Raw genomic sequence first — 12,250 nt, forward strand, 5'->3', positions numbered from 1 at the left:
TACAAATATGCTTTGATGGTATGCTACACAAACTATTCTGTTCCTGACTTTTTTACTTGACATTATTTATCTTGGAGATGATTCCATTTTAGTACATAAAAAGCCACCTCATATGTTTAAAACAATTATTGGCTAAATAAGATATTGTGCATTTATGCAGTCACTTATTGGTAGATGTCTGAATATGTCCAATCTCTTTTAAAGTTTATTTTATAAAGATTTTATTTAATAGAGAGGGGAGGGAGAGAGAGAGAGAGAGAAGGGGGGAGGAGCTGGAAGCATCAATTCCCATATGTACCTTGACCAGGCAAGCCCAGGGTTTTGAACCGGTAACCTCAGCGTTTCCAGGTTGACACTTTATCCACTGCGCCACCACAGGTCAGGCTGTCCAATCTTTTTAAATTATAAACAATGCTACAACAAATAGCTTTATAAATATTTTGTTTCACATGTATGAGTATACCTTAGATATAGTATTGCCTGGATGTGTGCATTGGTAACTTTGCTATATATTTTAAGTTGCTCTCTCTATAAAATCTAGTTTCTTTTTTTTTTTTTTCTTTTTTCTTTTTCTTTTCTGAAGCTGGAAACGGGGAAAGACAGTCAGACAGACTCCCGCATGCGCCCGACCGGGATCCACCCGGCACGCTCACCAGGGGCGACGCTCTGCCCTCCAGGGGGCGATGCTCTGCCCCTCCGGGGTGTCGCTCTGCCGCGACCAGAGCCACTCTAGCGCCTGGGGCAGAGGCCAAGGAGCCATCCCCAGCGCCCGGGCCATCTTTGCTCCAATGGAGCCTTGGCTGCGGGAGGGGAAGAGAGAGACAGAGAGGAAGGAGGGAGGGGGTGGAGAAGCAAATGGGCGCTTCTCCTATGTGCCCTGGCCAGGAATCAAACCCCGGTCCCCCGCACGCCAGGCCGACGCTCTACCGCTGAGCCAACCGGCCAGGGCCTAAAATCTAGTTTCTTAATCCTTAGTATCTCTTTGAAACACTACCAAGAATGTTTCAACTGATGAAAAAGTTGGGTTTTATCAAATCTTTCCCAGTCACCTAAACAAGCCTACTCAATCAAACCATTCATATACTTTCTCTCCTTGCCTCATTTCCCTGGCGTATGCAGCCCCCAGTCTTCAGGCTGGGGCATCCCTCTGTCATCCGCAGGCCCTCTAGCAGCAAAGCTCTGCAGTATCCAACAAGCTCCAGGAGCTTCCCGCAAGGTTCCACCTTTCCCTTCCTTCTGAGCCTATTTTATTTGCTCTCTTCTCTTCTATTTCATTACTTTATTCACTTAGTTAAAGCTTTTGCTGCACCCCTGCTTGTCATCATGGCCCAACTGCTTCACACCACACATCTCATTTAAGATTTACATATGCCATAGAGACATCGTTGACTTGGTCTTGATTTAGGGGGAAAAAAATTTTACTCAATAAGTTGGTGTGTGGAGGAAGCATAGGCTCAGGGAATGATACTGTTAAAATACAGACTCAGGATGGCTAGTAATATGACACTTTTGTTTTCTTGCCTCCACGGAAAACCATAGATGAAGAAACATTTGAATCTGGTAAGTAAAAAATGAGCATCTGATACTGATTTTAAAATGTATATGGTATTTCAGATTTTGGTGTAATTTAAACACATATTTAGGAATATAATACAACAATTGTTTAAATTCATCAACAGTATAACTGGGAGTTACAAATTTCACCTTAATCATTATGGTCATTTTGAAACACCAAAGGGCTTTAATTGGTAGGAATCAGGAATGCTAGACATGCTGCAGATACTGTCCTGCATAATGTTTTGAATTTCCTGCTGAACAAAACTCGCTACAAATATAAGTGAGTAGTTCTTTAATACACAATAGTGATGTCAGTTTTCACAAGACTAACATGAAAAGCTGGTGGTTTATAAGACAGCCGTTATGGAGAGAGACATTTGAACAGAATAAAGACATCGTCTTGCAATTACTAAATAATTTATTCCACACATCTGTCTACTCCATATTGATAGTAAATAAACTAGAGAGTGCCTTGATCTTCTCAAAGGTTAAACTTTTTAATGTTTTTTTAATGCTTACTCAAATATCCAGAGGAACTTTCAGAAGGTAATTGTTTTTATTTCTGGGTAAGCCAAATAAAGCTATGCTTAAGATCTTTCAGTGCCTCAAAGTGAATGCTTGACAGAATAAATTTTAAGATACATGATGTTTTAAGGGTGAAGTCAGTGGTGAAATACTCCATTTCATAGAAAATACTTTTAAATTAACCAATGAAAGAAATTCAACTTGATGAATATATTGGTAAGTAAACATTTCCTTTCAAACTTGCTGACATATATCAGTTAGAAAAATGTGCTTACTTACCAGAGATAGGATTGATATTGGTCTGTTTTCCTTATATTTTAAAATGTGTATTTAAAAAACAACAACAAAGTAAAAATATAAGAGAAAAAGATTATATGTATCAGTTCATTCTATGAACAAATAAATGCTCTTTATGTATTTTTCCAGTGATTACAACAGACTGGGATAAGTGAAGAGTAACATGTGTTAGTAAAAAGTAATTTGAAAATGATATTTTTATTTTATTTTTTTCTGGAATTTATAACAATTTTTCCAAGATTCCAATGAAAGCAGAGACAGGAGTTTTAGAGCCGCCAGACACAGTCTTCCTCATTTTTGCTTCTCACATTCTTGGACAGTTATAAATAATTGGCAGTTATAGAGCAAATACTATTAGACAGAATGAACCATTTTATAAGGGATAAAATAAAAACCCATCTCTAACAAAGAGGTTAATTATAGGACCTGCAGAAACCAATATCTACAAGTTAAAGCCAAAGACAATTTATTTTTTTTTTAAAAATCAGTTTACTTTGAGTATGTTTAAAATGTACATATACCCAATTTCTATGTTTTTACAATGACTCAACATCTTTTTTTTTTTTTTTCTGAAGCTGGAAATGGGGAGAGGCAGTCAGACAGACTCCCGCATGCGCCCGACCGGGATCCACCCGGCAAGCCCACCAGGGGTGACACTCTGCCCACCAGGGTGGATGCTCTGCCCCTCCAGGGCGTCGCTCTGTTGCGACCAGAGCCACTTTAGCACCTGGGGCAGAGGCCAAGGAGCCATCCCCAGTGCCTGGGACATCTTTGCTCCAATGGAGCCTCGGCTGCGGGAAGGGAAGAGAGAGACAGAGAGGAAGGAGAGGGGGAGGGCTGGAGAAGCAGATGGGTGCTTCTCCTGTGTGCCCTGGCCGGGAATCGAACCCGGGACTTCTGCATGCCAGGCCGACGCTCTACCACTGAGCCAACCGGCCAGGGCCAACATTTTTCTTATAAGTTTACATGAGCCAAAAATAAATTTTTGTTCCCCACCATACTAGACAGAATATATTCAGTTTACTGCTAAAATTCTGAAGAGTGTCTTCATATAGCTTGGTGCACACTATGGGACGGAAAGTGCTTAGGACTTCAGTAAGTTGCTCAGGGCTAACATAGGTATGCTGCCAGCTGATGAAATAGTGTCACTGAAGATTTGGAGATACTTTCCTGCATCTGTTCTAAGTAAGCTTCTCGTCTTCCACTGCTCCTGCCATTCCCTGTGCTGCAGACAAGGAAGAATTTGTTGGCTATGGTCAGAAGTTCTTTATTGGTAGGTATTGATTCCTAAGAGGTAGGTCTCTGTCACTTCCTAAGTTATATTCATACCAGCCTGCCATTCTTCTGAAAGCTTGTTTTGCTGATGGACATTTCCAGACTTGTTCATGTTCTGGTTTGATCATTCATCTGGTTTCTACTGAATATTTATCAAATATAAATATTTTATTTTCATCCAAACTGTTCCATAACATATTTATCTTACTCTAACGAGACAGATTCTTTACTAACTTAGTTTTTATGGCCACCTTTTCATAATCTGTCAACTGGCCAGAGCTTTCTGCAGGACTATGGACCACTCATTAAAAACTGCAGTGGGCTTTCTCCTCTGTGTGACAGTGTGGGACGGCAGGGGCGCAGGGTCTAAAATGATAAAGTAGCATGTTAGTTCCCAGACCTGGGTGCACATTGGCATCACTGGGGGATTTTTAAAAAATCACTGCACTACCTTTCTGCATCCATTCCAGAAGACTTCACTGTCAAAGCCATAGTTAGGCTGAACAGGGTAGGCATCTGCACAAAGGTGGGGAAGAAGCAGGCGGGGTTGGGCATCAGAGCCAGAGCATCTACACAGGGAGCAGGGACGATGGCAGCCCGGTGCAGGTTGTCAGAGCCAGAGGAAAGTGCAGAGTGCAGCTGCCGGCCCTTGGGTCCTCACAGCCTCTACAGAGATGCCCTCCTCATCCAGCTTGGGCTCTGACACTTCCTGCCAGGCTTCTGACACTGTCTGTGCCCACTCTGCACAGTGCTCTTTATTAATACAATAAATAAATGTACTGAGGATAATAAGAGCTGCTTTCCTTTGTTAGAGAAAGGAGTTACACATAGGGAAGGAACAGCAGGGGTGGGGTCATGCTATGATGAATCCTATAGTGTTGAAATGGCATCGTAGATGTTGGTGTGAACTCACGGTTTTCAACATTCATAGGTACAAATATAGATATGTGTGTTTGTTTGTGATATGCATATAGTCGCTAGCTCCTCTACTGAGGACCTGGGTATCTATCAGAAAGCCCTGTGGTTCGGGAGGTAGATTAAGCAGGACTCCAGGAGTTCGGCGATCACAACTAAAATGGCCAACTCTGACACTGTCACACAGTCGTGAGCAAGAACCCAAACTGTCTGTGTCTTAGTGTTTCCATCTGGGGAATGTGAGTGACAAGCCTGCTCCACTGTTTCCCCTGGCCCGAGTCACTAGCCCCCTCCTTTGGGAGTAGCCCCCTAACTGCTGTCCCCTGAGCCTGTACCTATTCTGCCTACAGTTTACGTCTCCCCTTCAGCAACCAGAGGAATTCTTCAGACACAATCAGATCATGGCACACCCATCTCTTGACCATCTAATAACTTTGCATCCCCCTTGACTACAGTCCGACCCTGGGCTGAGGCCTGTGTGACCTCCCCAGGTTCCTCTCCAGCCCCCTTGCCGCTACTTGCCCTACTGCTCACTGCCCACCGCTACACAGGCCTCCGGGCTCTTCCGCATGCACTTCAAGCGCACCCTCTGCCTGCACCTTTCAGTGGCTGTTCCCTCAGCCTGGACTGCTCCCCCCCTCCCCATGCCTCTTTAGCTGGCTCCATCGCTTCATCCAGACACCTGCTCACTGTCAGCTTTCCAGACACTTAACCTAACCCGGTACCTGAAGAAGCACCTTATCAACTATCTGCTGATCCTTCTTCTGAGCACTTACTTGCTTTAGTGGTGCTTTTTGTCTCTCCTCTTCCATAAAATGTGAATTTAAGGAGGAAATGGGCTTGGCTTACTTGACCACTATATGCTCAACACGTGGTACAATGCTTGGCACATTATGGGCTCGAGGTGCCACTTGGAGGTAACATATGGGGCATTTTGCTGTTTTCCTTCAGATGGCTTCCTGTCTTCTAGGGTCAGACAGGACTGTGTTAATTGACACTCTGGGATCTCAGTCAGGGCGTGCTCCACGGGGCTGGAAGCTGGAAGGAATGTCTCCTGCCCTGGGTCTGACGTTCTGTGCACTTCCACCCTCCCAGCTGGTTTCCGCCGCAGCATGCGCCTTTGTCGCAGGAAGTCGTCCCTCAGCCAGCTGCGTGCCAACGTGTACAGCTGCCCCGGCGCGGCGAGTGCCCCTTATGAGGAGGTGGTGAGGTACCAGCGGCGCCCTTCCGACAAGCACCGCCTCATCGTGCTCGTGGGTACGTCCTGCAGGCCTGCGTCTCCGTCCACAGCCAGCCTGTCCTTTCTGATTCAATAGCCTTGCTTTGGGAGTCGTGGTAAAAGAGTAGAACTCTTTGTGGACTGTCGTACACGCCGTTAAAAAGACAAAGCCTGTTTTATATCCCTGTGTTTATAAATAAAACATGGTTGCGTCATGCTTTTATTGTCTACAATGGAATGAGCTATGCTGTAGTGTATTTAAATTTATATAACAGCAATCTCTCTTGTGATGAAGTTATAACTGAGTTTTATTTGTTTTTACTTTGCTTGTTTAAAATTTTTTTTTCTATAAGCGTAGATGAGTGTTCTCTCCCACTGGATCATTAGTGTGTATAAGAAAAAAACATCCTTAAGATCCATTTTTCTAAGATATTGGCAACTACCTCCTTTAGAAAACTGTCAAAAATCTCCTGGGTTGTACCGTTGGTGCTACAGGAAAAGACGAACACAGTGCTTGGTGACCTGCCCTTGTGACCACCATCTCCAGATCTCCACCAAGCCGGGCCCTGCAGGGGCGGTAACCTCCGTCTTACTGCGTCTCTCTGTGTGTTCAGCTGTGACCAAGGCAGGTCCCCTATAGCAAACGACATGCCTTACAGCCAGGATCAGCGACAGAATTTACAGGGCACAGTGCAAAATGAAAGTGCAAGGGTTCCTTCTTCAAAAAACGACAAAAATTCCAGTGTGGCTAAAGAAGAGCATTTAACCCAGTTCAGTATCCTAAGCACACTCCCTGTGTAACTGCCGGGCTCTGTGCCCATGAAGTCAGCCCTGCCTCCAGCGGCACACAGGGTCTTGACTCAGTGGCCTGTGAGGAAGTGTTGCCCCTGACTCCTGTCAAGTCACAGGTCCTCTCATTGTGGAGCTGGGTTGTAACATGATACAGACTTCACTTGAAGAGGAAAGGTAGGTTATCTCCTCTAATCTAAAATGAAGCCAGGGAATTCGCACAGGGTCGCACATTAGGAGGAATTTGCTGGGGAAACGGGTTCTGGTGATTCCCCACCTTATTTCTGAATGTTGAAGAAGTGTGGGTTTCTCCACAGGTCACCAGGAAAATTCCCAAGTCTCCTGGGGTTGTTCCAATTCCTGAGACGGAAAGCTAAGTAATTTCCCTAAGAACATTGGCTCTTGGGTTTCTTCAGTAGAAGGACTGAGATGATGCTTTCACCACATAATTATGTTTGTCCACATCTAATGGGTTTTGTTTGTGACTTTTTGTGTTTAGGACCTTCTGGTGTTGGAGTGAATGAACTGAGAAGACAACTTATTGAACGTAATCCTCACCATTTTCAAAGTGCTGTGCCACGTATGTTTAGTTTTTCTTTCATCACAGTTCATGTTTTAGGAAAACTTTCTTTGTGTCTACAGTTGCACTGAGCTCTGTCATCACATCTTTGTTGTGAAAATATAAGACACATGGGATAGTTCTTAAAATTTCTAACTATATTTTAATAGAGGAAAATTATTTACTAACATGTAGCTAAGTAGGTTTTTAGAAGGTGACATTTTGTTTTTGTCTTTGTGTTTTTCTATTTCTTAAAAATCATATAAATGACCTTCCAGGAACACTAATATTTAACAATAATAGCTAACATTCAGTACTCAATCTTCCTGGCACTGTGCTTGACTCTATTTTTTTATTAAAAATTATAATATATGCACATATAATGTTATATAAATATGATTATAACATACTTGGAGGGAAGAGCTCACGGAGCTTCCTCTTCACCTCGAGGCAAGACAGAGGATATTAAGGAAACCCTTTAAAAAGCTTAATATGTGTTTCCTGCGATTTAGGTGTCAAACTATACCTACAAAAATTTAAATAATGATAGCTTAAAGGAACTGACCAGTGGCTGTAGTTTGGGGAGTAGCTGCCCTTTTAGAGTCTGTCAGAGCAGAAGTGTTGTGATGTTTCCCAAGGACTAGATCTGGGTGGATAGCGTGGGAGAAAGTCACCTAGGGTTGTCTTAGTTTCTGCCCAAGGGGAAATCTCAGCAGAAAAAGGCCAAAAGCAGAGCCCCAGATGCATCAGACTGTGGAAGAAATCACAGATGACTAGCTGGAACAGGGCTGGATTTGAGATACTCAGCAGTGGTAGAGTGGTAGTGGTCAGGTTTGCAAAATAACCTAAACATCTTCCAGGAAAGAAAGAGCTAAATGTAAACATCTGCTAAGTGTAAAGGAGCCACTGGCAGCCAGCATCAGTTTAGTGAGAATTTTCCTGCTCTGCTTCCTCTTCTCTCTGTCTGCGCTCTGGCCTTGGCGAGTTAGAGAACTGGGGGAGGAGCAGTGGGAATGCTGTGAAGGGAAGAGGAGTGAATTGATTTCCTTTCCTCACTTCAGGCTCCCTGAAGGCGGCAAGCCTGAGCAGGACGTGGGGTGGAGAAGCCTAAAATATAAGTGAAGTTTCATAATTTTAATTAGTATCATACATGGGAATGGAATTTAATTATTCAATTGAGATGGAGTTTTGTCATATAAATAATGGTGGACTTTTTTTTTTTTTGGACCCAAGATTAATCAGAAGAGTCATGGGAACAGCTAAGTTTTTATCCAGGGACAGGGGAAGATCTTGCTCCACAGAAGGGCAATGACAGACAATGAAAAAAAGTTACTTCACTCAAAGTGAGAAAGTGTTGCTCATATTTTGCCTTTTAAATGGATCGAACAGTTCTAAGTTTAAAATGAATACCTCAGGTCATGCACCGATTCACAGACTTTAACATACTATGTAAAATATAACCCAATGGAAGCCAAGGAGAAGGGGTCATCTTAGGTTTCTATTAAAAAATTTACTATCATCTGAGAACTATAAGTGTTTTAGTAGAATTTTTTTAGTATATAGCTATGGAAGAAGTGGCAAAATTGTAGGAACTCTAAGGATCTGAAGAGAGGCGTGAATAAAGAAAAGAACAAAACAAAAATGACCGCCAGGTAATGTTTGCTTTTAGAGCCTCTTGAATGTCCATAACTCCTTCTATATTTAGAACCTGTTTGAAGCTCCTACTATAGATCAGGTGTTGATCTATTTCATCCTTAAACTTTGTCGAATGCAAGTACACACTTTTTTATGAATAAGAATTTGTTGCAACGCAGATGAAAAGACTGGCTTTGCAGCATATATAGGACACAAAGTTGGAACAGTGCCTCATTAATCTTTGTGTTCTAAGAATCTAGCATGATATCTGAAACACAGACACTCAGCACATGTTAGTTGAATAAATGGATGAACAGACTATAAATCACTTTTAGGTATTCAGTGAACTCCAATGTTCCATACCAGGTGCTACTTAGGTTGAAGACTCTATAGGTATTGATCGACTTACAACCTATGCAACTTATGACCATTCAACTTTACGACCACAATCACTAGCCACGACTGCTCTGCGTCTGGCAGTGCAAGCGTTGCTCAGCTGGGCGTACGACAGTGCTGGCCAATAAAATGTTTCGTACATGTTTATATATTTTGATATGTTTTGCAATTGGGAAAATGTTTCCTATGGTATTTTTTACACCTGTATTTTGTATTTTTGTATGCACCCGTATTTTGTAATTTTGTATGTTTTGCAAATATTAAACCAGTTGTACTGGTAATGCAGTGTTTTACTTAAACCTGACAAATGTAAAAATAAGAAACAAAATGGTGTAGAGATGATACAAATGGCATAAAATGAACAAAGAAAATTATGATATATAACAATAATGAAAGAAAATTATGATAAAATATGACTTGAAGATTTTTATAACATCATTTCACAGTACTGTACATATAGCCTACTCAACTTATGACCAAATCATGTTACAACCAGTCTGTCAGAACCAATCATCGTAAGTCGAGCACTAGCTGTATAGTCCAAGTGGTCATATGAGCAATTCAGACTGAATTCAGGCTCCACCAATCTTTCCCTTCTAGAGATCCCCAAAACTCATCACCATTTCACTTGTATGTTAATGTATCTGGGCAAGACTGCAGACTGTCTTCGGCTTTCTCCATTTCAAATCTAAGACAATCTGAGGTAGTTGAAAAGATTAGTCTGGGAAGAGTCAGAACACCTAGGTTCTTGTTTTCAACTTTGCTTTTCATTAGTCTATGTATGTGAGCAAGTTAGTTACACTCTAAAATCTTCAGTTAACTATGGCAATAACATTTTACTAGCTAGGAGTGTGAGAGATGAAATAGGGTATTGTGAAATGCACTACCTAAACATAAGGTATTGCTGGTATTGCTTGCTACCTGGGAGCCGTAGGCATCTTAGGGCTCATACATAATTCAGTAGTGCTTATTTAGAAGTTAGAGCAGGTGTTCCCTTAGGGCCTTCTTGTCCACACCATGATCATTAAATAAAGGGTTAAAGATGGAATAATTTTTAGTATATGTGCTGCTGAAGTGAGCACAAAGATGGAATAATTTTTATATGAGAACTGATTTCTTATCATCAGTTCAAACTCCATCTTTTTGGTTCTAGCATTTTATTTATTGACCCGTTTATATATTCATTCACTTATTTATTTATTTATTTTTGTATTTTTCTGAAGCTGGAAACGGGAGAGACAGTCAGAAGACTCCTGCATGCACCAGACCGGGATCCACCCGGCACGCCCACCAGGGGACGATGCTCTGCCCATCCGGGGTGTCGCTATGTTGCGACCAGAGCCACTTTAGCGCCTGGAGCAGAGGCCACAGAGCCATCCCCAGCGCCCGGGCCATCTTTGCTCCAATGGAGCCTTGGCTGCAGGAGGGGAAGAGAGTGACAGAAAGGAAGGAGAGAGGGAGGGATGGAGAAGCAGATGGGCGCTTCTCCTGTGTGCCCTGGCTGGGAATCAAACCCGGGACTTTTGCATGCCAGGCCGACGCTCTACCACTGAGCCAACTGGCCAGGGCTATTCATTCACTTATTTTGATTGGACATTATCCAAATGCATGTTGATAATAAATCAAAACATTTTTGAAGACTCTAAAATCTTTTTTTTTAATTCCCTTTTTTGACAGACACTACTCGTTCTAAAAAGAGTTATGAAATGGATGGACGCGAGTATCACTATGTGTCCAAAGAAACATTTGAAAGCCTCATGTATGGTCATAGGTAAGCTAGACATTCAGAATCTGATTCTCGCTTCTGGTTGTTTTACATTCAAAATAGATTCCCTGTTTTTATGCATTGTCCAAACCTTCTGAGGGAATTTATTTTTGTTTTTCAAGAATTAAACAAGGAAATGTAAGTTGATATACTAGTATACCAATCATAGGATTCTGAGAGAATCACAGTGAAAATTTTAGAGAATTTAGGGAAGTCATTAAATCCTAGAACTCTTAATACTTTTTCCTGTCAAAAATCTTAAGAGATTTGACCATGACTTTCCATAGTAATAGCAAAAGACAAGTGGATGGTCTTTTGAAAGGACATTTGTTTTGGGGAAGGTGAATTTCAGTGTGCATGGTATAGATGGAGGTGTATGTGCAGGCTCACCGCACCATTCCAGACTGTTAAAGATACGTTATATGTTACACCTCACTACCCCTAATTATTTTTGTGCTAGCAAAGTACAATATTTTTTTCATCCCATTGGAGTTTATCTTCATGTTACTACTAATAATATTTTGCTTGTAGAAAGAGTGTTTTCTTTGTCCCACCCTTGCAGGATGCTCGAGTATGGTGAGTACAAAGGCCACTTCTATGGCACCAGTGTGGATGCCGTGCAAGCGGTCCTCGATGAAGGGAAGATCTGTGTCATGGACTTAGAGCCCCAGGTGGGTTTGCCGTGGAATACTTCGTTGTGGGCGAGTCCAGAGGCATGAGCTGTTTCCTAGCTTTTAATCCTTCCTCTTATCCTCTCGAATTCACTGACTGACTTCAAGGTCATCTTCTCCCTGGGAAAAGTGATGCTGAAATAAACAGCAATTTCCAATGGTATTGATTCTAATTTTTTGTGTGTATCAATTCTTAAAAGATTTTGACGGTGACTTTCCATAGTATCAGCAAAAGACAAATGGATATTTTTTGAAAGGACATTTGTTTTGAAGAAGGTGAATTTCAGTGTGCATGGTATAGAAGGAGGTGTGTGTGTGGGCTCACTACATCGTTCCAGACTGTTAAAGATACGTTATGTTACACGTCACTAACTCTGGTGGCAAAGGAAGGACCTGAAAAGTGTGATGTATTTGCAACCTCTGGGACAACTAAACAGCACGTGCGGTGTACTATGAATAAGGGGCCTTCTCAAACGTAGGGGTGTCGTGAGGCACACTTGGAGATGTTGGGACCTTGCTGTCCCAGGATGTTAGCTTGGAGCCCACATACCTTGTTTACCGGATCCTTGAGCAGATAGATAGGTTCTATTTTCAGCAGTAGCTTGGGACCCACAACCAGTAATTACAATGTACAAGAGATACTAACC

The 12,250-nt window shown here is 42.1% G+C and overlaps 1 protein-coding gene across 4 annotated transcripts in view; it reads left to right on the top strand.

Annotated features, from left to right (window-relative positions):
- The window catches only part of MPP4 (MAGUK p55 scaffold protein 4), a 60,314-nt gene that overhangs the window by 38,243 nt on the left and 9,821 nt on the right, over positions 1-12,250 (top strand). For all 4 annotated transcript variants that reach the window (XM_066232411.1, XM_066232413.1, XM_066232414.1 and 1 more), the window contains exons 14-20: positions 1,540-1,560; positions 2,089-2,103; positions 3,611-3,652; positions 5,665-5,826; positions 7,077-7,157; positions 10,845-10,938; positions 11,495-11,603. In XM_066232411.1, coding sequence (XP_066088508.1) covers positions 1,540-1,560; positions 2,089-2,103; positions 3,611-3,652; positions 5,665-5,826; positions 7,077-7,157; positions 10,845-10,938; positions 11,495-11,603 — 524 coding nt within the window. The remainder of the gene's footprint in view (positions 1-1,539; positions 1,561-2,088; positions 2,104-3,610; positions 3,653-5,664; positions 5,827-7,076; positions 7,158-10,844; positions 10,939-11,494; positions 11,604-12,250) is intronic.

This window comes from Saccopteryx bilineata, chromosome 5, assembly GCF_036850765.1.
Source record: "Saccopteryx bilineata isolate mSacBil1 chromosome 5, mSacBil1_pri_phased_curated, whole genome shotgun sequence".
Lineage (NCBI taxonomy): Eukaryota > Metazoa > Chordata > Mammalia > Chiroptera > Emballonuridae > Saccopteryx > Saccopteryx bilineata.